The following is a 24,913-nucleotide window of genomic DNA, read 5'->3' on the forward strand; positions in this document are numbered from 1 at the left end:
CCTTGTATTAGATTAATAAGCAGATAAAAACTTTACAGGTATTTTAAGTCATCTTGTTCCTGTTAAGCAAAACAGAATAGCAACGAAGTGATTAGACACATCTGCTCCCAGCACAGTTAAACTGATACAGTTAGCTAATAGCAACTTCCACCATAACTGAACATTAACAGACTTCCATAATGAAAAATTACAAAGGATATTTTCCCTCCGTTGCTCTCCGAAGACCTCTTCAACGAGCTTATCAAAGATAGAGCAAGCATACTCTATCAATAATGTAATACAGCTGTGCCTTACACTTAGTCTGAATTTGTCCATAGTCCTTCCACCATGAAGTATTTTCATAGTTTCACAGAAAGCTCATGCTCCAGATTATTTTGTGGGCTTTTGCCTAAAACTTTACAGTGAAGAGAAGAAACTGGTGAAAAATGTTTACCGTACTCATTTGGGAATAAAGGTAGAGAGATTATTTTTTTCCCCAGCTACAGAACAAAATTTTATCTTTAAAAAAATCAGAAGTTCTAAACTAATGTCATTAAAAAAGTAGGGTTACTGGCATCAAATGCATGTATGGGAAACACATCTCTAAAGATTTTGCCATTAATATCAACAGAAACAAAATGAGATATCTTTCTTACTTTCTATTTATTTTCCAGATCATTGAGTCAAAGAAGGATTATACTTGTGTTACCTATTATACTATCATACTGATCTAGTTTCTAAACACTAAGACTGCACAGAACAGTCTGCAAAGCTAACTGGCACCTGTCATCACAACTTCTTGTGTAAGCAGCCATTTGGGCATTAAACAAACTGCTATTTACAAGTAGATGTGCTCAGTTTGCAGTGTGTGGATTACACAGTACCTCTTTAATTACATGTATAGATTAATTAGGATAGCTGTCAGTTCTTGCATGGTGCCAAAAGCCCTCGGCCTGTAACACCTGTCTTTTCAAACACTTCTATCTGTTTAAACAACACACAATTTGTTAAAACAGGAACTGTATTAAAAATATCCTTCTCCCAGCAATTGGATTGATTCACATCACTAATGACTAGACAATGTTGTTCTGCTCCTCAGCAATGCGCTACTGCTGCCACTGCCTAGGTCCTCTCAGAGCCAGACGAACACTCTCATTGACCTTAACGGAAGTATGACTGACTGCCCCTTCAGACGTTTTACACAGGCACTTCATCTCATTTCTGCAGTACTTTTATGCTCTCCAGTACTACATTCAAGGACACGCTTGGCATATGGTGGCTTATTTTCCCTCTCTTTCCTTCTAAGGTAGATTAACAGAGTGTCAGAAGCCTGCAAGTAACTTGTGTCTGTCCCAAGCACACGCATGTAAAGCCAAAGTCTCAATTCAGGTAAATCAGCAGTAAATCCACCAGGGTAATTATCAGCTACTTTGGAAGCTGTTCACCAATCATGAACTAACACGCTCTCACCAAAGTTTGCTTTCAATGACATTTGTGCTTTGGAAGTGTTTTACAATGCGGTCCATCAGAACCACTCTTTTGACAGTCACACCACAAAAATGGGGCGATCTACAAAAAGGAGAAAAATAAAACAGCGTAAACTTTTCAAAGATCATCAAAGGCAGGCTGTAAACTTGTCGAAGTGGACTCAGCTGTCATCGTGTGTCAGTTCATGCCTCCCTACCTCCTCCCAACCCTGAGAAACGAAGCAGCAAAGCAGCAGTAAGGAAGACACATTCATCAATACGAGAAATGCAATAGAGAGGGCAATAATAATACATCCAGAAGAAATAAGATTTTCAGAAGCGACTACTGATTTAGATTTGTCTGTTTCTGGGCATTCAAGCTAAGGGTATTTTAAACAGCCAAGATTTCAGGAAGTGCTGGACACCCAAATATAAAAATGGCACCCTGGAAGAGACCTCAAATTAAGCATCTAGCGATAGCAAAAGGATTCATTTAATTGTTTTTTCCATACATACCACTACTATTAACACTCTGCTTGATCCAGTCAACAAAACCACCAACATTTGTGTATACTCCCGGGTAGCTCTTCCTTCCACATCCCAAGCCCCAGCTAGTGATTCCATGAAGGGTGTAAAATCCCGAGTTATCTTCTGAAGGACAAACTAATGGGCCACCAGAATCACCCTGCACAAGGACAAAGGAATCTTGTTATGAGCTAACATCGCTCCTTATGTTTTTAAAATATCAGTTTAACTACGAGAGGTCCCAGCTGCTCATGTGTTTGGGGGCTTCTGTTTTTAAAAGGCAGAGAAAGAAATAACCTTTGTTCAAGGGAAGTACCTCTTTTTGCAATAGGAGTAATTAAAATCCTACTATTAAGGAGTCTTTCACTGTAAATCACCTACCGCCTGTTTGCAAGAAAACAGTTCTTAGTGAGGTTTTAACACTCCCCTTTTCAGAACCCATCTGGCCATACCCCAAGTGTCAGAAGGCAAAGGTGATGAGCGCAACTTACTGTGCACGAGTCCTTGCCTTCTTCCAGAGGGAATCCAGCACAGATCATCCTCTGGGTCACTTTACTGGGAAGATTTATGTAGTAGCTCTGACATGTGTCAAGCACCAGGATGGGGACTTCCAGCTGATGCAGTTTTTTCCCCCTTTCTCTGTCTTAAAGTAAAAGACATCTCAGAAACCAGTAGAGACATGAATTAGTGATTCCAGAAAGAAGCTTTACTCTTCCCCTTTTCAAATGGTCTCAATCTAAATTATCTGATTTCTTTCCTCCCACCCATTTTCCTGCATGTCTAGCTGAGCTTACACAAGTGAAAACTTTTTAACACGTCTGTTCTCCAGAAACTAATGTATAAGCAGAATTAATGTTACAACACAGAACATAGTATTTAAAACACAGCTACAGCACGCTCAACCTTCGAAATAGCAAAGACTGCATACCTTCATGTGCACCCCATCCGGTGACAACGCACACCCTCGAGGGCTGAACTGCCTCCTCCTTGGCAGGGAGGCACACTGGGCGCACGTAGTGGTTGAATTCTAAGGGCTCGGCCAGTTGCAGTAAGGCGATATCAGAGTCCATAGTGGTCTTATTAAAACTTGGATGTATAATATACTGCTTTACTGACCTTTTCTAGGAAAGCAAGGACATTGACATTTTCTGAATGCCTTGGAAATTTCAATCTTTAAGTAACTTTGGTTTTATTTCAGGCCATATGCAAGATGCATTAAGAGGAGGAAACATTTAAAAGCAGCTGCTGAAGCCACCAGCTTTCTTGTATTAGCAAGTCAAGATTATGCCTCTTGGACATGGATCAGGGAATGTGCAGGAGACTCCATCCAGCAAGCGTAGGAAAAGGGTCTTGGAAAAACATTTGTCCAGTCTGAGCAAAGTGGAAAGCTGTGCCCCAGTTATTTCTGTCTTGGTAATAGTCACCAGGGAATTTAGAGACAATACACTCCTCACTCACGCATCCTCCAGGATACTGAGCTTTGGAGTTCATTACTGGTGAAGGCACAGATCTGTGTTGATACAATTTCTCTGGCAGTCACACAAAAGCTGTTGTGTAACTGCAGATTAAGGTCAGCATGCCGGCTGTTAGACTGCTGCATCATGAACAATTTGGGAGATGCATTTTCATTAAAAACTATTTTCCAAGATTGATTTATATTTTATTATTAAGCAGAACTTATAGTACCTGTCTGTATTCTTGCTCTGTAAGATCATGAAGTCCCGTTACCACCATCCATAACCCTCTGTACAGTTCCCTGAAAAAAAGGATAATTCTCAGGCTGGTATAACAGCATTCTTGAAACCTGTGAATCTTAAAACCTCCTCCACCCAAAATAGACACTAGGCCCCTACATATTCCTGGGCCAACAACTCCTGAGGCCCATACTCCCATACAAATCTATGGAAATCTTCCCACTGACTTCTAGGGGGCATGAAATATTCTCATGATGAGGCAGTAGGATCTCTCAAACACAGCGAACCGAGAGAAAGGTCACTTTTATAAGGACTGGGGGTGCCTGATGCAGAACACAAGGGCTGCATGGCCCACATCATCCAGGGACAGTGAGGGTCCCTACCTTCTTACTGAAAAAATGGGTGACCTCTAAAACATTACTACCTATCAAATGACATAAAGAAATGCAACAGAAACCTTTCATTTCACCCTTTGGTTTCTTAACCAAACCCTCTCACTGCCTGAAAACCTGTCATAACTCCCTGATGAAATCAGTTGTGTAGAATCATTAAGCCACGTATGCAAATTCTGATGTGATGGGAACATGCAATAGAGAATTCCTCCTTAATACTGCTCTTAAAGCAGTACCTTCAACACAGCGCAACGATACTCCTGACAAAGTTTTACAAACTAATATTTAGAAACTAAGAAGCCAAAGTCCAAAATTCAAAACAGCACTTGCATTTCAGATCCCCAGTTTTGTGGGGGTGGGGAAGAAAATCAAAGAAATGGAGAGTATAGATGTCTAAGCATCTTTGGCACTCGGGGCTTTTGAAAGCTTACCCTCATTTTCAAGTAATTGCAACTTCATTTGAAAACAGGCCAGAATACCTAATCATCAGCAATCCTGGGAGGATTTTTAAAAAATATTTTAATGACCCAATGTATGTGAATTTTAAATTAATGTACTTGTGATTAATTTGAACTTCAAAACAGGTAGTGTTCAGCCTAAGAGATGAATAAACAAATTGCAGTTTAGAAAGTATTTTAAAGAGTCCAAAAGTCACATGGACTATCCTTTCGTCTCCTCTCAATAAAGACAGAAAAATTGCCATGTAATCCGATTTAACAGATTGATAGGTTCTCAATAAGGGAATGGCATCAACCCTGTGCACAAAAGCCTCCTGTATGTTCTCCAAAATCTACACAAATTCAGTAAGTTAAAAATTTTTTTCATAGGTTGATTCTACCTGGATGAACACATGCTCTGTAAATGACCCAAACACAAAGAAGTTACCTAAGAGTAAGTGATGGACGACAAGGGACTTAGTATCTTGTCATCTCTTCTGAAAACTGATCTGAATGAAAACCAAGCCTACAGGAGTAGGCTACTTACTTCCTTAGTAGCCACTACGATCCTAGCACATGTGTGTGGAGCAAAAGAATCCAGTGCGAGCTGTAAGTAGGTGGTAACCGAAACCGTGTCAGCCACCCTGGGCAGAACCACCAAGCTGCAGAGACGCACCGTGCAATTACAGACATTCCCAGGGAAAGGTTCATCCCAGTGTACTTACTTAGAATTAAAGCAGTGAGCAGCTGTGACAACCCATTCTTTGGCAAGAACTGCTCCTCCACAGATATGCTCATCTGAAATTTGTACACTGACCTGCCAAGGCCATGAGTATGGTACAGCTTCTTCACCTCCAATTATCCTACTGAAGATGAACCTGGGCTGATTTGAAGGCATTCCACAAATATCATCTGAAACAGAAAGCACTGATGTCCCAAGAAGAGCTACCCCATAGCTTCTCAAGCTTCCCCCCTCCCCTTTTTTGCTAAATCTGTCAACTTCCCTCAAAGGATCCAAATGTTCAGAGACAGCATGAGGAGATGATCTTAGCAAAAACAGAGCTTCACCAAGATGAAAGCAACTTCTTACCTTCAAAAGTTTGAGCCTCAAACCTACAATGAATGTGGACTCCTCCCATTCCCCATCAAGTACTGGAGGGAAAAAGGGAAGTTCTAAACTGCTGGTTATTATTTTCAACTACCCTGTACAATTTGTAATTATTTTCACCAAAGCAAGTAGGTGTAAACTGATATACAAGCTGAAATAACGTCATTGCATTGCTGTAAATGACTTAACAAGATGAAGGAAACAAGAAAGATTAGGTTCTGCTATTCTAAAGCCAAAGCATAGAAGTGTTACTCTTCATCTTTTTATTTCCTCAAAATATCTTAATGAAAAATTCCGTGACAACTGCATCCATTAAATATTTGGAGAAAACATCATTTAAATCGTAGTCCAAAAGGTACTCCCTATTCCCATGAAGAAAATACAACTCGGGTTGGCTTACCTGTTGCAATCTGTATTTCTTCTTCAGTCATATCCATATCTTCAAATTCTTCTTCACTAGTTGAATCCAAAGTATCTAAATCTAGCAAATGAAAATAGCAAATGCGTTAGGAGGCTGTCTTGAGTGATATTTTTATTACAAAAATCACTTTTATTTCCTTTATTATAATTTTTGTAGAAGGAATAGATTTCTACAGTAGGGATCTGTGCTATTACATCTTCACGTGGTAGTAAAGTGCCATTTAAAATGCACCAAAATACTCTTACACAAAATAAAACTCTGAAGTTTTGGGTAGATTCATTGTTTCTCTTCACCCACTCAATAGGCCCTTTGTTTAATGCCTCAATAGGTTCACAATACAGTTTTTTCACTGAAACAATTTGTTAGATGAGAATCTCCTAGAGCAAAATAATTCTGAATAGCCAGATTCACAAGAGCCCTTTGTGCTGCCCCGAAGAGGCAGTTTCCCAAGTTACTGCTATTACCTGTTACATGAACAAAAGAGATTGTAGCTCTGAATCCTCCAAAGGTCTCTGTTTCATCAGAGTGAAAGACAACCAGCATCATAGCAGAGGAGCTTAGAACAGGTGCTGGTAGGGCAAATCCACAAGACTTAGCTAAAGATGAGAAAGCAAAGGTTCACTGCAGATTAACATGTACTTTTTCATCCTTATCTCTTTCAACAGTGGGTATCCAAATTCTATGTATTCCAGCTCTCACAAGAGAGGGTGAAAAATAACTATGCACAAGGGAGGAGCAGAGATAAGCAGACTGAGGCTGAAGGACTGTTCTATTATTCCTGACAGTCTGTCCTTGTTCAGTACTTATCTCATAAGAACAAGGAGACTCTTGCATTATTTCACAAGAGTCTATTGCAGCACTCACACTCATAGGTTGCCATTATGTATACAACACACTGGAAACCTGATTTCCCCTTGTTAGTGTTTCAGCACTAGCATCTGCTAGTGCTAATCTAAGCACCGGCATCAAGCAAGTGCTGAAATCAGTTGATTGGGACAGGTCTCCCGCTCGTTCAGTGTAAACCAGGGGAACCTCCAGCAAGGTGGCAAGAATTACATGAATGCTCATCTGGAGTGAAGAACAACTGGACTCTGAAAAGGAGACCTCTTGGGTGCTTTCTGTGTCTGATCGTTACTATAAAAACAAATTATTGTGTTATGCCCTTTTCTTCCTTTACATGAATTCAGAACTGCATTTCATATGGAATTTAAATACACAAAACTGTTCTGTTCAATGTGGTTTTGCCTCTGTAAGTGGAACAGAAGCAGCAATACCTGCAAGTATTTTTCAAGGTACCGAACCTATAATATCACCCGAGACTCTAGAGGCAAACTTGATTTTAGGCTGAACAACAGAGCTAGTGAAAGTCATAAAAGAAATAGGTCATCCCCAAAATATCTCAAAAATCAAAAGTCAAACCAATTTCCTCCTCTTTTCCCACATCTTCATACACAGTCACTGCATCATAAGAGCAATCTTCACTCTCTTCTACTTCAAAAGACTGGTATGTAAGCTTTAAATAAAAAAAATGAAAAATTGAACCTTGTTGTTAAATTCACACAGAAAAAATTCAAAGATCTCGAATAGGGTCTTTAGTATTCTCAATGATTCCTTTAGGGTTTGGTTTCTGTGACATTCAGACCTCTCACAGGTGATACATAGCATATTACATTTGCTAGAAGAATCTGTCATGATAAAAATTAAACCAGGAAACCTTATTTTACTATAACCTAAAGGAGAAATCAAAACCTATCTGGCTTTTGGGGTGGAAAGTGATTTCTCTTAACTGCATCCAGCAGCATTATTCAAGCTTATGTTGCTTGATCCTGCTTGTCCTTAGCTGCATAATTTCTTGTTAACTCAATGGTGCCCACTTCCATTCTGTAGACACAAGAAGGGCTCATATTATACCTTGATTACATGGTCCTCTGGTGCACAAATAATCCATTGACAGCCTGCCATGTTGCTGTAGCTCTCTGGATAATGCATACTTTGTAACACCCCTTCTTCAAAAAGGACAGCTAAGGACTCACAGCCAGAATCTGGAAAACCAGGAAAACAAAAATGGAGGCATTGTGATTTCCTATTAAATCATTCACAGAAAAAAATTTAAATCCAGAAAAACTCTTGTGGTGCTTTCACACAGCTGAGAAAGCGAACAGGACAAGAGCAGCAAGCCAAATCCTCCTGTCTGAAAAAGATGTAAAGAAAAATTTTAATCTGTTCCCAGGCAGAAGAGCAATTCAACCCGTGACTATAGCATTCCCCTTTGGCTACAGGTAGTGCACTGCAGGCACAGGTACCTGTGTGGGGTGATAGAAGAGCAGGACACGGGCATGTCAGAAGAACATTTGCCAACTTTCTTTGGAGAGGAAAGTGGAGACATAAAAAACACAACCAGAGGACATGTCTTCCTGATGAGCTATGCAGTAGCAAGGCCCCTCAGAGGGGATTCCTCCCTACACTCTGCCCTTACGCTCTGCAAAGGAAAGAAACTAGCTGGAAAAGCTGCAGAAACAGGAACAACAGGTGTCTGTCTGTAATTGGGTTGTCCAGACTCAGCAGATGGCCCTTGGCCCTGCTCCCTAGTGATGGTGAACCACCCTGCACAGCAAAACTGAAAGCAATTCTCTACGACATGTACCTTAGCATTAGCTGTCTCCCTCAGGGCCTCTCCATGAAAGCATGCTTGGGACTAGCAAAGCAGCTTTCAGCTGGAAATTCTGCTCATTTGACTATCTTATTCAGTTTTAAAACATTCTGGAAGTAGGAAAGGAAATGAGATATTGTATAAAGTGGATGGAGAAGAGGCAAAGTTAAAGGAGGGCTTCTCTCAGCAGCATCTATCCTCTCTCTTTCGGGCATCCCAGTTTCTTCACAATGTCACACGGCAGCCTAACCACACTTGCCTTGTTCATAACATCATCCACATAGAAATATCATAGGAGCTTCCTCTGATTTATTTTCTCCCGAAAAAAATTTTCAGGTCACCACCCAAGAGTGCAGAGAGGTGTATTACCAGACTTAGACTTACCAGGAAGAATATCTGGTGTAAGAGCTTTGTAGGTCATGGAAAAACCAGTTCCATAATCCTTGTTGTCAGAAACAAATTTCAGCGTTATACTATTGGAGCCAATCAAAATAGGTAATGGAAGATCTCCTCCACAGAATTTCCCTGAAATATAATATTAGAGAATAATCACTGTTTAAAGTCCTCAGTCACTTGAGAAAACTTGCATGTACCATTTTTAGTACTTAGCTATAAAAATTTTAGGATGAAAAGGAAATTGCCTATTCATCCTCTACATTCCCTATTAATCCATTAGCCCAAATAGATGCACACTATTAAAAACTGAAAATCCTTGACACCAGAAAGTCGTATGCTGACACAGTTCCCTACCAGGCATTTTCCATTCTTTTCTCCTCCCACACTCTTTGTCTTTTATTTTAGATCATACGTCACAATGTAGTCATCATGAAAACATAAGTAAAACAATCAACCGCAATGTCCTCATTGGGTGTACTTGCTGTGAGAACGAAAGAGTACGCTGACAGATTATTTCCAAGAATAAAGGGACGGCAACTCACCAACAAGTCTGTCATCTTTTGAATAGACTGATAAAGAATCATAGTCACAAAATGTTTCTGGCTCTATATCAAAGTGGGAAAAACGAAGCAATATATAATTCCCTTCTGGTACAAAGAGAGTCCATACACACAATCTGGAACAACAAATGAGTTCCCGTTCACAAAAGTGCAACAAAAACACAACCACACCGGTACAGGGAATAGTTTCTGGTGAAAGACTGTGTTTTGTCTACTTACTGGTGGTTTTGATAGAACTGTTTGGGACTTCCAGGGAAATGTAATTCTCCTTCACTGTCAGGGAGTTTGCCATCCTGAATGCTACAAAATGCTGTGTTGTAGAGTTAAAACAAAATAGAAGGAATCAGGTTTGGCACATACGCAGTCATCTGTTCCACCAAAAAGCTCAAACATCTAGAGAATATTGTGAGACTCAAGATTGCTCAGCTGTACCTTGTTTCTGCTGGCAGACTGATGCTGGGTCTTCTCTCTTTATTTTGGGATTATGGTAAGTCAGTTTTAAAACACGTAATTTGGGAGCAAAACTGAAGCACTGCCAACGCGCTATCATATTTTTTGTAAAAATGGCAGTGCTTGCTTTTTACCTTAAAGAAACTATTTGTTAAGTGAGGATTTCAGTATAAATATTTTTCAGGGAGTAAAAACGCATACTCAGGACATAAGAAAAGTGGTCATTGCAGCCCATTTGTAACAACGTCCTTAGCTATGTTACAGCAGGACACTTTTGCAACAGTACGATATGGTATTAGACACTTTAATAGAAGAAGCAGAAGCTTTCCTCTCCAGATAAGTGTCACTAGAAACACAATTACTTACAAAAATTACCTCCTCTTGCCTTTTCTTCTCCTTGCAAGGTAAGCCAGTAAGACATTTATCAACAATTACGTATATGAAATAGTTGGGGGGGGGAGTTGCATTTGATTCATAGAAATAGACACCAGACAAGTAAATAGATTCATCACAGACTGCGCAAAAGTACTACTAATTTACCTCATACTTTCTGTTTAGAATCTATATTTTTATACAGAATCAACTTCACTAACTAGATTTCATGCATTGCTTGAGGTTCTGTTCTACATTTTTCCCATTAATTTTATTTGTATTTCAATAAAAATATGGCTTTTATATATGTAGATGTCTTAAGGAAAATTCCTTTTTGAAGTCACCAGTACATAAGCACCACCCTACATAAGTAATTTTTTTTTTTTTTTTTTTTTTTACAGAACCAGTAAGAAAAAAGTATATATTTAAAGTATACATTTAAAAGTGCTTTGATGAGTCAAGCTTCTTCATGTTTCTTCCTTCATAGATTATATATCAGACTATTTTTGGGGTCTTTTTATGCTCTAACACAGATGGAAGGTACTGAAAAAATACTGTACTCACCTGTGGAGCTTTTCATTTTCAGATCTAATAAAGGAGGGATAGGGAAGGGGGTGGAAAGAGAAGAATAAATTACTGTAGTTTTGTATTCATAATGTAGGCTTTTTTTTAATCCGCGTGAAATGGTAATTTTATACAGCTAGCACTAAGGCAAATTCAGATGCTTCTTGGGGACACAGTGCCTACAATAAACTAGGCTTAGAATTAAAACAAAATTGCAAGTTCAGGCAGTGCTGACTTTGGAGTAAACAATTCTGGTGTAGCCACTTCTAGAATTAATCATACATTGATAGGCCACTGCTCAGTCTGAGCAGCACAGTACTCTTTTTATACGCACTCATTGAGTAAATACTATACATTTCAGGTAAGGGTAGCAGAGTCCAACTGCTAGCATCACATCAGGGACACAGAGACATTAAGCTTGACAGCAATTACAGTTAAGATCTTTTGCACCAGTGTGACAGTATAAAAGAGCGAGCAAGCAAAACCTAGTGCACTGCAATTGAGAATTGTGTTTTCACTTTACCTACCAGATCGCTTTTTCTGTTCACTGGAGCCAATACACTTGAATTACTGCAATAGTTAATCATACTATTTTTTCCTGATAATAAAATGGGCCAACTAGTAAATTTTTTAATAAAAAGACCCTGTCTCTCTCTTTTCTTTTTTTTTTTTTTTAATTGAAAAACAAAATATTTTTCAGAAGCTAAACCCTTTTCATTTTTCTCCGATATTATTTCGGAGGGTTTCTTTTTTTAATCACCAGTTGAAGCTGGTTTCTAATGGGAAAGTTTTATCTTTTTTTCCCTCACAATTTTTTTTCTTACCATTGACTAGCAAAACTTCTTAAACACCCCTCAGTTTTTCAGTTCTCTGTGTAAATTTTAACACAATCTCCTTTTAACAAAAATAGCCCAAACTGGAAGAAAATATTAATTCAGTTTCTTAATGCCCTGAGTGAAGTTCATCCCTGGATAGACTGTCATCTATATCTCCGGCTCCATGACTTTGGAAGTGATGGATAATTTTCATGCTGTTCCCCTGCATGGAGGGCATATGTAGCTTTTTGGGCAGAGTAAGCAAAAACGCTTCTGAGAGCAGGCCTTTTCCTCATGTAGTCAAATGTCTGATCCAACACGTTTTAGCTGAGAAAAATGACAAGTGACTTTGAAGAGGTGCGTATGAAATTTCAGACACTTTCAACTGGTGAATTTCCACTTAAAAACAAAAATACCAGGCTAACTGGCTAGCTGCATAAAAGGACCATTCTTAAAGTTTAAAAAAAAAAAAAAATACACACACACATATATATAGTCCAAGTAGGAGACAAAGTGGAAGAGAAGCAAATATTTACAATGTTCTCCATTTATTTTTGGCAACTGCCAATCAGTACCATATACTTAAAGGCATTGTGAAATGCTATAGTGCTTTGCCAGGAAAAAGGGGGGGGGGGGGAATAAGTGCTATATCTTGAAAAGATAAAATTAAATGAAATATTATTATGAGACAGAAGAGTTGTCAAAAGTGAAGGACACATTACTGTGGAGACTTAATACCAGCACTCATGTTCTCTTGAATCCAGGAAAGCACCGCACTGAGGTCTGTGAATATTCCTGGAGATCCTCTGTCGTAGTGTTTCTTCTTCTCATTACTTATCCAGCCACGAGCGCATCCCATCCCCCAGGAGATAACACCAGCAAGAGTCCAGGCACCATGCTTACGTCGGCATAAAAGAGGGCCTCCTGAGTCTCCCTGTAAAAAACAAGTATAAACCCACAGCTTACAAAAGTGCATGTGTACCACTGAGCAAGCCTTAAAGAGTTTATTGAGTTCTCTTTTGTGCCATGCTAACAAACCTGCAGCATAGGGAATAGCAATTTTAAAAAAACTGTGAAGAAAGGCACTTTCTTTTTTATTGTGTTTAGTCAGGATTGTCAAGACAGGGAGAGAGAGACTAATTCCCTCATGGGTGCATATCTGTTGTGTTTTAGCATGTAAAAAGGAGTGAGGAGCTTTTTTTTTTTTTTACCCCCATGACAAGGAACAATCACTTACCCTTCATGTCACTTCCTTTCCTTCCTGTAATCCAAGGCAACACGTTCTACTTTCCTCCTTAGGATCTGAGCAACATTAACTAACTAATTTATCAAGTGTTCTGAAGTTAGAAAGCCCCAAGCATTATTGCACTGGAATGCATTGCAAAATTGCTCTCAGGAACCTGTCATACAACTCATACAATAATTAAAATGGAATGATGTAATTAAGTGCATTGCCCCATACAGAACCTTTGAAAGAATTCACACATCAAAATAAATACACTCCAAATATCGCATTTTACAGTGTATTTATTCACTTAGGCACACAGAGCCTTGAGCTTCTGAGAAACACTGGTAAGTACACAAGGCCCCCTGTTCAGCTGACCTGGCAGGCATCTTTTCCTCCATCTGGAAATCCAGCACACATTACAGTGTCACCTTGGATGGGTTTCTTTAAAGTTGATAATGCTCTTGAACACTCCTTACTGTTTAGGATTGGTAGATTGACTTCATATAAGACCTGAGGGAGTACTCCATCTGAAATACAAAAAAAATTGCTCATAAGAAATGCTGAAAGGTGAACTTAATGTCACTGCTAATGCACAAAAAAAAAGTTGTAAACTTGCTCCAAGCCATTTTATGGTTACATAAACATCCAGTTTTGTGTACATAAGCAGTTTTACTTCAATAAATTTAAAAATGTTTCAAAACTGACATACAGGTCTATATCTTGCAGCGATCCATTTTGAGATAATTCACGGGTAGGCATAGAAGCTAGCAAAGATCCCATTTTGAGATTACAATTCTTATGATGAGTTGATGGTTTTTTCTGCTCTATGACCTATGCAATCAAGCTCTTAGCTTCAGAAATAAGACACTGAGAAACCTAAATGTCAAAGAACAATGAGTGGCTTACTCTCATTTAAACGGCCCCAACCACAAGCAGTGCAGATATATCCTGCTTCAAACTTCTCACCTGGATCAGGAAGACATGCTGGCAAAACTGATGAACCTGCCACACATGGACATGAATTTTATCGGTAAATATTTGAAACAACAACAACAACAAGAAGCTTCCTTGCTCAGTTAGGTTTTTTAAAAACTAAAAAGTATTGTTATTTTTGTGGCATCTGAAAAATTAATCTGGCATTTGACAATTTATCTGTGCCTCCACTTCGTCGTGTTTCGGAATGGAAAAAGAAAGCCAGGAGCGCCACAAGCTTCAGCTCAGGCCTTGCCATTCAGCTTGAACTTAGCTGCTATCATGATACAAACTTCCATTAGAAAAAGCAGTCGCTCACCTTTGCGGCGGCAAAGAAGGAGCAACCTAGTGACGTGAGCTGGAGCCTTTGGAAGAGCAAAGTGTGTGCACCTCAATATTACGTGGAACTGACGTGAAGTAGCCTTTCAGAAAACCTGACCGTAAGGCAAAGTCAGCGTACAGCTGAGAAATGGCTGGCTCACAGGCCAGGAAACGGTACTACCGGCTGTCCTCCCCTCACCTTCCCTTTCCCCTTACAGCCCCCAGATGGACCATTCTGCCACGACCGAAGATAATCCCACGCTCCTGTCTGCAGTCGGCAGGAAGGGAAAAGGGGGCAAATAGCAGAGGGGGTGTGAGTAAGGTACAGACCGTACTGCGGTACGCTCTGAGCTCTGGTCTGCCTTTGACTAGCTTTACTGTTCGCCAGAGGCAGAAGTCTCCCCCTACACCTTAGATAAAAAATAATCACCCCTTTGGTCAAATTTCAATCTCCTGCATACAAAGAACAATACCTTTTTCTTCAAGGGAGTATTAAGTCTGAAGAAGACCTTTTAATTCAACTGATAAATTTTTCTGACTTACCTCTGGTATTTTAAATACTTCAGTTGCAAAATACTCTGGAGATTTTTAGTGGTGTAATCTGACAGCTGGGAAATGGGTTCAAACTGAGTTTCAAGACTTTTCACAGCACGTGGGAGAAACAAAGGCCTTACCTTCCCCACTGAAAAAGATCACAGATAACTACGGCCTTACTGAAGTTGAAGGCTCCATCCAGCTTCAGAAGGGCAACGTCATAGTTCATCGGCCTTCTGGGGTCAAAGTTTGGATGCTTAATGACATATTTAACAGGGAGTGTCTGCTCGCCATTCTCCCTGATCCTCAAATCATGCTCTCCTGCAGTGACATTCAAGTACTGGAGTAGGTTCCTGTAGAATAGAAAAATAAAAGTTCAGCTACGGAATCTTCAAAATGAAAGGAAATATGTAGTTGTTTTTAAACAGAAAAGTTATTACTACTGATACCTAATACCTTTCATCTTCAGATTTTAAAGCACTTAATACGTACAGTCAGCAAGAGCTGAGCATGCCCCACAGTAGAAACTGGGAGATGGAAAGGGCTGAGAAGAAAGATGATTTATCTATACTCCTGACTGAGGTTTGGTGGTCCGCTAAGGAACCAGGTCCTCTCACTGTGTTTAAAAATGTTCAGTCGCACTGCTTTTTGAAGAAGGAGGGAAGATTTGGACATAGGAAAGTACAGAAAAAATAAGACCACTTCTCTAGCATTCTCAGTTTATACCTTAAAAACATAGTGAATCCTGCTTTAGGGCTCCTAGTACCAGATCAGATGTGCAGCAAGGAAACACAAAAGCAATCATTATAAACTTTTTATTCTGCTTCAAATTTATTCACAAGACTTGAAGAATCACTTTTGTGTCAGGAGGCTTTATGCTGATTTAGATATTGCCTGTCCTTCTGTAGTTAATATAAACCCTGCAGTTATTGGCTAATTTGACCAAGATGTGATCACATACAATGCCAGCTACAGATCAAATTTATAATTCCAGGCGACCCGTTAGTATGAAGATTCAGTATTAACTATAAAGGAATTAGAATCTCAGCGAAGCCACCACAGAATCAGGACTGAAACCTTCCATACAACATTCACAGACCTCTTTTTTTTTTTATTAAGCACTAAGACTGAAAACTATCAGCATGCAAGAGGTCAGTACTACATCCATTCGCCATTTAATTGCATATACTCTGCCAGTTGCTACCTCTCTGAAGAAAAAAAATTGCAGTCACCTGATGATTATAGTTAGGTACAGATTTTTACCTACACTTCCAAAATCAGTGTCCGCCAATCCCTGTAAGTTTATTTTATTCTTAATTATTTTTGAGATGTTCAAAAGTTTATTTTTTTCTCCCTGTCTGTTAAAACATGAAAATGTTGGTTACAAATGAAAGGGTAGCACCTGTAAGTAATCGCCACAAAAAGATGCTACAGCACACACACACACTTTTACAATCAGTGTTTTTCTGCACCTGCAGCCTGCTCCTGAAATACCACATCCATACCTGTCTAAGACGCAGTGAGCTGCCGTGACCACCCACTGAGCAGAAACAATGGTGCCTCCACAGAAATGCTTTTGCCTTCGTTTCAAGGAAACCTGCATCACATAAATGCGGCACGTCAAATAAAGAAAATCTTTAGATCTGCTCCGATTGCATGTGAGGAAGAAAGGAGAAAGTACATGCAGGTACTCCCTGAAGATTCACACAGCTAAAGTACATGCTGCATTTCAAGCAAACACTCTTTCGTGGCATTCTTATGGTCCTCGAATGTAAGGGATCCTAAACCTTGCTGTTCCCGTCAGCTGTGACTTGGTACCTGGATAAAAGCGACATACATGTAATAAATGCCAAGTCACTGAGGTACTCGGCACGCTGTAAAGGTTATTAGTTAGTTGAGAATTTTTCCTTTGCAGGTCGCTGGGAGCACTGGAAATCCATGATGCCTGACAATAGTCGGGGGCTGGCTGTGGTGTCCTTCGGTCTCCTCCTATTTTTGAGTAGTTTCACCCATGCCTCTTTACAATAGACTAATCTACAGATGCTCTTTCAGAAAGAATGATAAAATAATAAATGATAAGCAAAGGTTTCTTAGAGAGCAGGACAGGTTCCGTGTCCTCTCTGCCTGCTTCATTGCTTTTCATAAAAGCAGAGAGGAGCTCAACAACACACCATAAGTGTCAGTAAGCACAAAATACCCGTTTTCTTCTTTTGTCATTTCTATGAAAAGTCAGGACTTTGTTCTGAAGATAAAACCACATTTGCTTGTGCAAACCTGCCATGGATGTGAGCCTTGTTTCACCTGGTTTCCCCCAACAATCCGAGTGAAAAGGTTAAGGTAACTCCATGGTTTTGTCTCTTGAACTTTCTGACCACACTTAGGATCTGAGGAGTAAAAGGGGGAAAGAAGGAAAGATTTAGACTGGATTTAAGTTTTTCTACTTTTTAGTAACAGAGAATTGGAAGGCATGGCCTGGCGCAGAGGTCAGTGCAATCTCTCTGCCACGACAGGAACCTTCTTATAATTCCTACTACAAACTGCCCAGACTAAGGCTAAATTGGGCTAAGAAAAAGGCGATGTACTTTATTTTGCGGAAGTTCTCCAAATGAGCACTTTTTGGTTTAATTGTATCACAAATACTAAATTTTGCCTTCCATGAGGAAATATATGTGTGTGTATATATATGTTAATGTTCTCGTTAGGTCCATGCTTACTTGAACTTTCTGAATGCCAACATTCTCTTTCAAGCAAATTTTGGAATTATTTTGGGACTAAGTAACTGTTTCATTATTGCTTTCAGAAATCTCTTTACACCCAGCATTTGTACTTAAAATATTTTGGACAAACGGGGTCAAAATGCACACCATACAGACCTTGATGACCAACAACAGTGGCTGAATTTCTCCAGAACATCTACTACTAGGCCAACTTTATTTCTTCTTTACTCACTATTGTTGTCATCTACTATGGCTAAGTAAAGCTGATAATATTTATGTATTTGTAAAGGAGTATATTTATAGAAACAAACATTTGTGGTGATAACTACCGATTTGGTAGTATTTTAAGACAGACAGAAGCCAAGCAACCAATTCTGCCAAGCAGCACATTGTAACAGAGGAATTCTTTGTAGTGCAATTCCCAAACCCAGCAGTGGCCACAATTTTTTTTTTTTCTTAAAGCTGTATGAGAACTCAGTGAAGCCAAACACCTCTCATACATTTGACTACAAATTCTGTTAAACACTACACTGGGAAAAATTTAGCATCCATAAGCTTGGAACGTTTTGTTGTTGTTCTGGCAGGTAGGTGGCTGTATTCAAAGGATGGAGGACCAATACTTGTATACACGTCTGGAAAATGTGGAATCCTCCAAACCGCAAAATGCAGCTTAAAACACCTGTAAAAAGGGTTTTGCAATCATCCTCAGGATTAGCATGGCTGATGCAAGTGATTACAGTGCCACAATAATGCTGACACAATTCTACTTACCCTAGCTTTTAAATAAAAAAGGCTTTATCTAGAAATGATCCAGTTCATTTATCTGATTTCTTTCATTCTTTCCTAATTCTCAGTGCACCCACCTTTTTCCCATGTGCAAAGATACAGTGAGGAAAGGGGAAAGAGGAAACAGAGACAAAATTTAAAAAAAATAGGATTTAGGTTTTACCAAAAGGAATTTGGTACTGAGGAAATGGGCAAAAATAAATAAATAATAATTAAAAAAAATCAGATTCACAATCTAAAACTTTCCTTTTTTCTTTCAGCGTTGAACAGGTTTATTTTCCCAACATATGCAAGATTAGTTTAAAAGTCACAAGTTAATATTTATATTAATATTATACCAGGCTTATATTATCTATATTTTTACAAACTCTCAAAATCTTCTGCTCCGTAGCATTCGTAAGCCCAAGAGATTCCTGCCTGCTTTACAGACTGCTTCAGGACCAATGTCCTTCACCGGTCGGATGAGAGATTTCTCTGTAAATTGCATCACATCCATTTGCATGGCAGGATGCTGAAGCAAGAGAAAACCATTCTACAGAATACTATGCTTTGGACTGCTTAAGTGAGCAACTTATTATGACCGTTTTGATACCACATCTGTTTTGACAGTCAAAATAGAGTTTTTACAGTGAAAACAAGTGATTTGCAGAATTTAGGAAATCGAGCTGTAAATTTCCCTTTTTTACTACTGCAAATTTAAAACGGAAGCAAAATGGTTATGCAAACAGCCAAGCTCTGGTTTCCATTCCAGTTTGCTATAAATCAGTAAATCTTCATGAGGAAACAGGAACAACTGCAATCATTAATTGTTCAAAAAAAAAAAGAATACTCTGGATTTTAAGATGTAAGACAATGGAAGAGAGGACTCACTGTATTTTGTTTGCAGCCCATGGGTAACACGCTAAACCATGACCTTCATTAACCTGCTGCAAATCTGAGAGTATCTAGTTTTATTTATTTAATTATAAATCGTATTCGTTTAATGTTCTTCATTCTGAATCATCAAGGAATCAGACAAAAGTTTCATAAGAATTACTCATTAAAAGATAACTTTCAGTTACAGACTTGGATTGGAACAAAAGCAAAGAATGAAAACTAGACCAATTATTCTAATGTTACCTTGTGGCCAGGTCTACGAGCTCCTAGGGTCAAAAACTTAGGGGGTGAAACTAGCGTGGCTTCTTTATTTCAGCACTGACTGCCATGCTTGTCACTGCCTAAGAATAAATCCATCAGTACTTAGAAAACCGTTAAAGCTAGACGTGAAATTTTCATCCTACCTTTCTGAAGAGTGGATGGTACAGCACGGAACTCTGTAATACAAACTATCCCCGTCAGGAGTAACTGCAGCTTACTGGGGGCAATGCGCATCTTGGGGTGCTAAATGACTGAGTGAAAACAAGGAGAGTTTTTATAGGGAAAAAGAAGCCCAAGTACTACGCTGCAGGAGAACAGCAACTAATTGAAGTAGAAGTTACTCATTAATCCAGCCATAAAGCACTTACCTGCACAAATAAGTTTTCCAAATTTAACAGAGCATGATTCTTTTATACGCCATTACTGAAGCCTTTGCTGTAAAACACTAGCTAAAATCCTCCCTAAAACTAGTTTCCTCAGGCAAAATGACAAAATGACTTTACCATTGCATGCTTTCCTAGCAGCACTTACCCAGGCTGATCTACACATCGAAGTAGAACATACATGAACAGAATGTCAACTGCTATTTGCCCCTACAAGTTCTACAGCTCTTGAAGAGGCAATGCTCTATTTCCTGCACACTTTCTATTTAGCCAATTTCACAGACCTGAGAAACATAGGAAAAGTTCATCATTTTGTTGGCAGCATCCTCCATGTTGTATGAGACAAAGATAGCTCTCTGCATCAAAGTGTCATTTTTTCAAAAGAGCAGTGTTTACATCCCATTTTTGAACATGAACTAGCAAGGACAGGGCTCAGCTTTTTAAAAATATTTCAGTATTGCTGCCATCAGCAGTGCCAGTTCCGAGTCACTTTGATGGCTAAGCTCCACTTTTAATAGCAATTTAAGTGCAAGTCTCTTAGAAGGCTATTCAAATCCTAAATAAGGAACACACCAGCAGCTAAATTAAAAGATTTCACAAAACAGAAAGCATAAGTGAAATCACCCTGTGAATTCACCACTTAAAACTTTTGTCTCATCAGTTTTAGCAAGTATTGCCTGGCTTGGAAATGAAAGAACAAAGTGGTAAATACAATTAAAATACTATCTGAACTCTCTGAATACTATGAATTCATATAAAATATATAAGCACCAAGACAGACATTAAAGTCATCAAGAGAAGCAACAGATTTACTCTGGATGACAGAAGCCACAAGTTTCATTTGTACCAGAAAGGGCAAGGGATATTTATACCAGGGAACAAGACAGGGGAAAACATTGTTTGTTTTCTTGGCTTCCCCTCGCTTTGTAAAAAATAATTCAGTATTTCCACCTTCAATATTCCCCCAAGAAACATAATTTTCACATGGGAAACGCATCAAACTTTGAAGACAGAAACATGGGGTAAACAATACATGCATGTTAATAGGAATTTAAGTCTTGAACACCTTCATAGTCGTAACCTATTAAAAGTACATTTTTTCAAGATGCCAACAGGTAAATGCAAAATATATCTTCTTTTAAAATAAGTTGCAACAGTAATTAAACAGTTTCTCTTTTTGTGGTTGTCCATTACTATGGACAAGACTCATGTTTTTTAATTCTGCTCAGGCTCCCAAAGAAAACAGTCTTATACGTGACCCATCAGCCCCAGTCTATTGAATATGTTCTGTTATTTGGCCAAGGATTTCACAATACCCTCCCAATCCACCATCAGTCAAAATCCTAACAATCATTTATGTATTTATTCAATTCTAGGGTTTTGTTTTTCTTTTCCTCTGCCAGTCAGAGGATAACAAAAACCAGCTTTTACTCTGAATATGTAATTTCATAACAAACAACTGAATACAAAACCTCTCCTAGAAACTTTGAGTTGCAGTTGTTTTTTCTGTTATAAACATACAGAACTTCTTAAGACTGCAGTTTTCTTACAGGTCCTGTGGAGATCCCCAATTCTACAACTTCTGAACCCTGCATCACCAATATCATTCCAGCTCTAATCAAAAACTTTGAAGGCTGCTTTCCTTCATTAATTCCTTTGTATTTTGCAGGGACAAAACAAAAACCCCAAACGCCCAAAATCAGTTCCATGTACAGTAAAGCTCTCTGATCACCCACCACAATGGCATCCTTTGGAACGATGCCATCCGACAGGATGATATAAAAACAAGAATAAACAATCTCTGCAGTCGTAACTGACACTGCAAACTGCATCTGTCTCATTACTGATGAGAAATAGAAACATCCAGCCCACTGGCAAACGGAGAAACAGTCAGCGCATGTCAAATTTATGACAGAGAAGCAACACTTACTGTGCAGCTGCCAAAGAGGTCAGAAAGAAAAAGCATAGAAGGGCACGTTCTGTACAACCTGCTCCTTGTCTGGGATGGCAAAACAGAAGCGCAGGCTTTCTTGTCCCACTATTCTTTGTTCTCCTCTTTTGCTACCTATTTATCTTCCTCCTGAAGCTGTTGTTATCTTTATCCTGTGTGCAGGCAGAGGCACTAATGACTTTACCTACTTCCCCCACGGGATAGCTGCTATTGCTCCCAGAACTCGCAGCTTTGGCAGGCAGCGCCGCCAGCATCATTCCTCAAAGAAAGGCAAAGGTCAAATCTTACGACTTGATCTCCATCCACGCATGTGCTCCGAATCTCAATGCAGAGCTGGCTTTGTATCCTGTTAGCATCCTGTACCTTTGTAGTAAGACAAATCAAAGCCATTAAATCACCAAGTGTCCAAAATGCCCATGTGCTTGGTACGTAGGCCTGATCCATGTTTTAGTAGGTAGAGCCAGTCCCTAGCCCCAAATTAATGCGCTAATCGATGCTAGTCAGTCTGGCCTGTCCCTCCTTTTGCTGTGCATTTGATTTACAAGCATTTTATTCCCCAAAGTATGCTTGATGCTGTAGAAATATATAAAACTTCTTCTTCCTATGAGATTATTAAAAAAATAAACATGCACACATACAGATAAGTTTAAGACCAAAAGAAAGCAAAGAATATAGCTAGAATAGAATAGACTAATATTCATCATCAGAACCTTCCAGAACGGTTGCTCTGTTTTTCTGGTTTTTGAGGGGTTTTTAAAGGGGGACGAGGGCTGGAGGGAGGGAACGCAGGCTGCTTTTCAGTGAAGATTAGTGGACAGCTGCGATGGCCAGACTGCAAGACATAAAAAACCACTTTCTATTCTTGCTAGAAAGGTTGCTTTGTTGCTCCTCCTGTCCAAGAAGGAAGAAAGGTGGAAAATTTATTCAAGTAGTGACAATGCGAAGTTTAAGAGAAGAGGGAACGAGGAGTGAAGGACAGAGGGTGGGGATGGTAAAACAAGCAGCAAATGCTGGTTAGTAATTAACCTGTTAGAAGATCAGTAGAAAGGATACATTTAAATTGGAGGGCTTTTTGTTGGGTTTGGTTGTGGGTTGGTTTGGGTTTTTTTTAAATGCAATGAGCTGTGCTTTCAAGGGTCACTGATCACATCCAAACCGTTTGCAAGGTCACTGCTGGAAAACCTGTTAGCTCAATGACATTAATGGTTTCATACTTAAAACAAGATATAATGTCTTAAAAATATCAAACTTCATAAATCTTATCATTCATGTACTACACTTATGAATCCAGTAGTTCTCAACTGAAAGCAGACTTAAATAGGGTTAAATGTATTTATGTTTTGATAGTTGTTCATGAATTCTGATTTTCCAACAAACTTATTTTTCACCAGTTTTAGCCTTCTGTAATTCCAATGACTTGATTCCAATTATGCCAGAGTTTGATGTAACAAGAAAATCAAGTTTAATTCTCAAGATAAGCCCATTATTGCCTACCATTTCCCCAAAATGAAGGAAGACATTAAGATGCATATAAGAGACCCTGAAGAGTACCAGCAAAAAACTCACTTCAATTTTAATATGCTTAAAAAAACCCTACCCCCACCCCCCACCCCCACATTGACAGGGGTTAACTTTTCATTCACTTTTTTCAGCCAAAGCCTTCATGTTACTTCAAAGATCAATGTATTGAAAAGCTGAGGGAATTACCTTCTTGAAATTCTTCATTCCTAGAATCAAAACATTAAATAACTCTTCAACTCACAAACACGTTTTCCCCCCTCTCTCTCTCTACAAATATAGTCTCATCTCAGAGCAGAACCATGCCCTTCTGCCATCCCACCATGGGTTCTGCCATCCCAATCCCTTCGGCTGGGATTCATGTACTTTTTTAGATCAGTAGAGATCACTGATAAATTCATTTGACCTCCTGCAAAAGACAAACCACAGAATTTCACCTCCACATTCCCACATGAATCCTAGTTAAGCTAGTTTTATAGTTTAGGATTATAGCTAGGTTTGGGTAAACATCGCAAAAAAGATCTGCGAACTAAAATTTGGCAGTAATAATGCTCACAATGCTATCACAGTTAATTTTCCAGAAAGATTCATATCCATGATTTTTCAGTCACTGGGACATTTTTTGGGAAGCAAAATGTTTGCCTGAAAATTAAGCAAATAAATATTTATAAAAAGGTTCATAAAAAGGTCAGAGACAAAAGTTTTAAGCCAGTACCATTTTGAACCTATTTAATTTCCACCTATTAATAAAAACAGTGCTGACGATTGATTGCTACTATACCAAGGACAAACAGTAACTGTTGAAAACACGTAAGGCAAATGCTTCACAAGCAATCCAAAAAACTGATGTATGTTCCCACAGTGCTTGTAGGTTTATGATAGCTTTAAACCAACCCAAGTTTAGGCTGCTACCAAGAAGGCAGTTGTGCCCCATCTCCCATGAAAGTGCTGCCATTCCCCTTGTGCTAGCCTCAGTTCTGGTCAGGCTGTGTGGAGAACTGAATACTCTTTTTTACGTAGCTGGATTTGCTTTTATAGCTAGATTGGTTTCTTGATCAAAGCTGTTACTCAAAAATCAAATGCTAGCGCCAATGCGAAGGAGGAGGAATGAACGTGTGCACTAGACAGGTCAGACCATTCCTTTTGATTGCAGCCTCCACTTAGAATTTAAAGTATCTAAAGCAATCATGAAACTTCAGCCAGACTGGGTTTTAGCCACGGTATTGTCCTAAAAACAGACCCAGAGTTTTCACTTCTGTTCCAAGCTTTATTACAGCCTCCTCTGTGGTTCTGGTTAGTAAACATGCAGCTAAATATTGCAGCTAAATGTTCTGCAATATTTAGGTGTCAACTATCACACTCTGGGGATTATGAAGCCCCTTTTCCTAGAGTGTGAAGATCCCTGAAAGGGCAAAGTATCTTTATAGACTTTTAGCAGCATAGCAGAAGTTAAAAGATACAGTCACCTAGTAACTCCGTAGTTCAGAGGAAACTGAACCACCCCTGCACAACTTACGTCCACCCCACATCCTCCTAA

General features: G+C 39.1%; 1 protein-coding gene across 1 annotated transcript; it reads right to left on the reverse strand.

The window, feature by feature from the left end:
* Positions 1-837: 837 nt before the first annotated feature.
* Positions 838-19,758, reverse strand: OVCH2 (ovochymase 2). The gene is made up of 21 exons (XM_076343934.1): positions 19,668-19,758; positions 17,159-17,268; positions 16,390-16,481; positions 15,065-15,237; positions 13,964-14,059; positions 13,433-13,584; positions 12,568-12,763; positions 11,015-11,038; positions 9,848-9,938; positions 9,611-9,744; positions 9,057-9,197; positions 7,934-8,064; positions 7,442-7,535; positions 6,487-6,618; positions 6,002-6,082; positions 5,219-5,405; positions 3,657-3,726; positions 2,899-3,091; positions 2,462-2,613; positions 1,962-2,130; positions 838-1,548 (listed from the first exon to the last, which is right to left on the reverse strand). The coding sequence occupies exons 1-21, from the start codon at positions 19,756-19,758 to the stop codon at positions 1,526-1,528; spliced, it is 2,532 nt and encodes an 843-aa protein (XP_076200049.1). The 3' UTR covers positions 838-1,525.
* Between the last annotated feature and the right edge of the window lie 5,155 nt (positions 19,759-24,913).

The sequence above is a fragment of the Aptenodytes patagonicus genome, chromosome 7, assembly GCF_965638725.1.
Source record: "Aptenodytes patagonicus chromosome 7, bAptPat1.pri.cur, whole genome shotgun sequence".
NCBI classification, from domain to species: domain Eukaryota; kingdom Metazoa; phylum Chordata; class Aves; order Sphenisciformes; family Spheniscidae; genus Aptenodytes; species Aptenodytes patagonicus.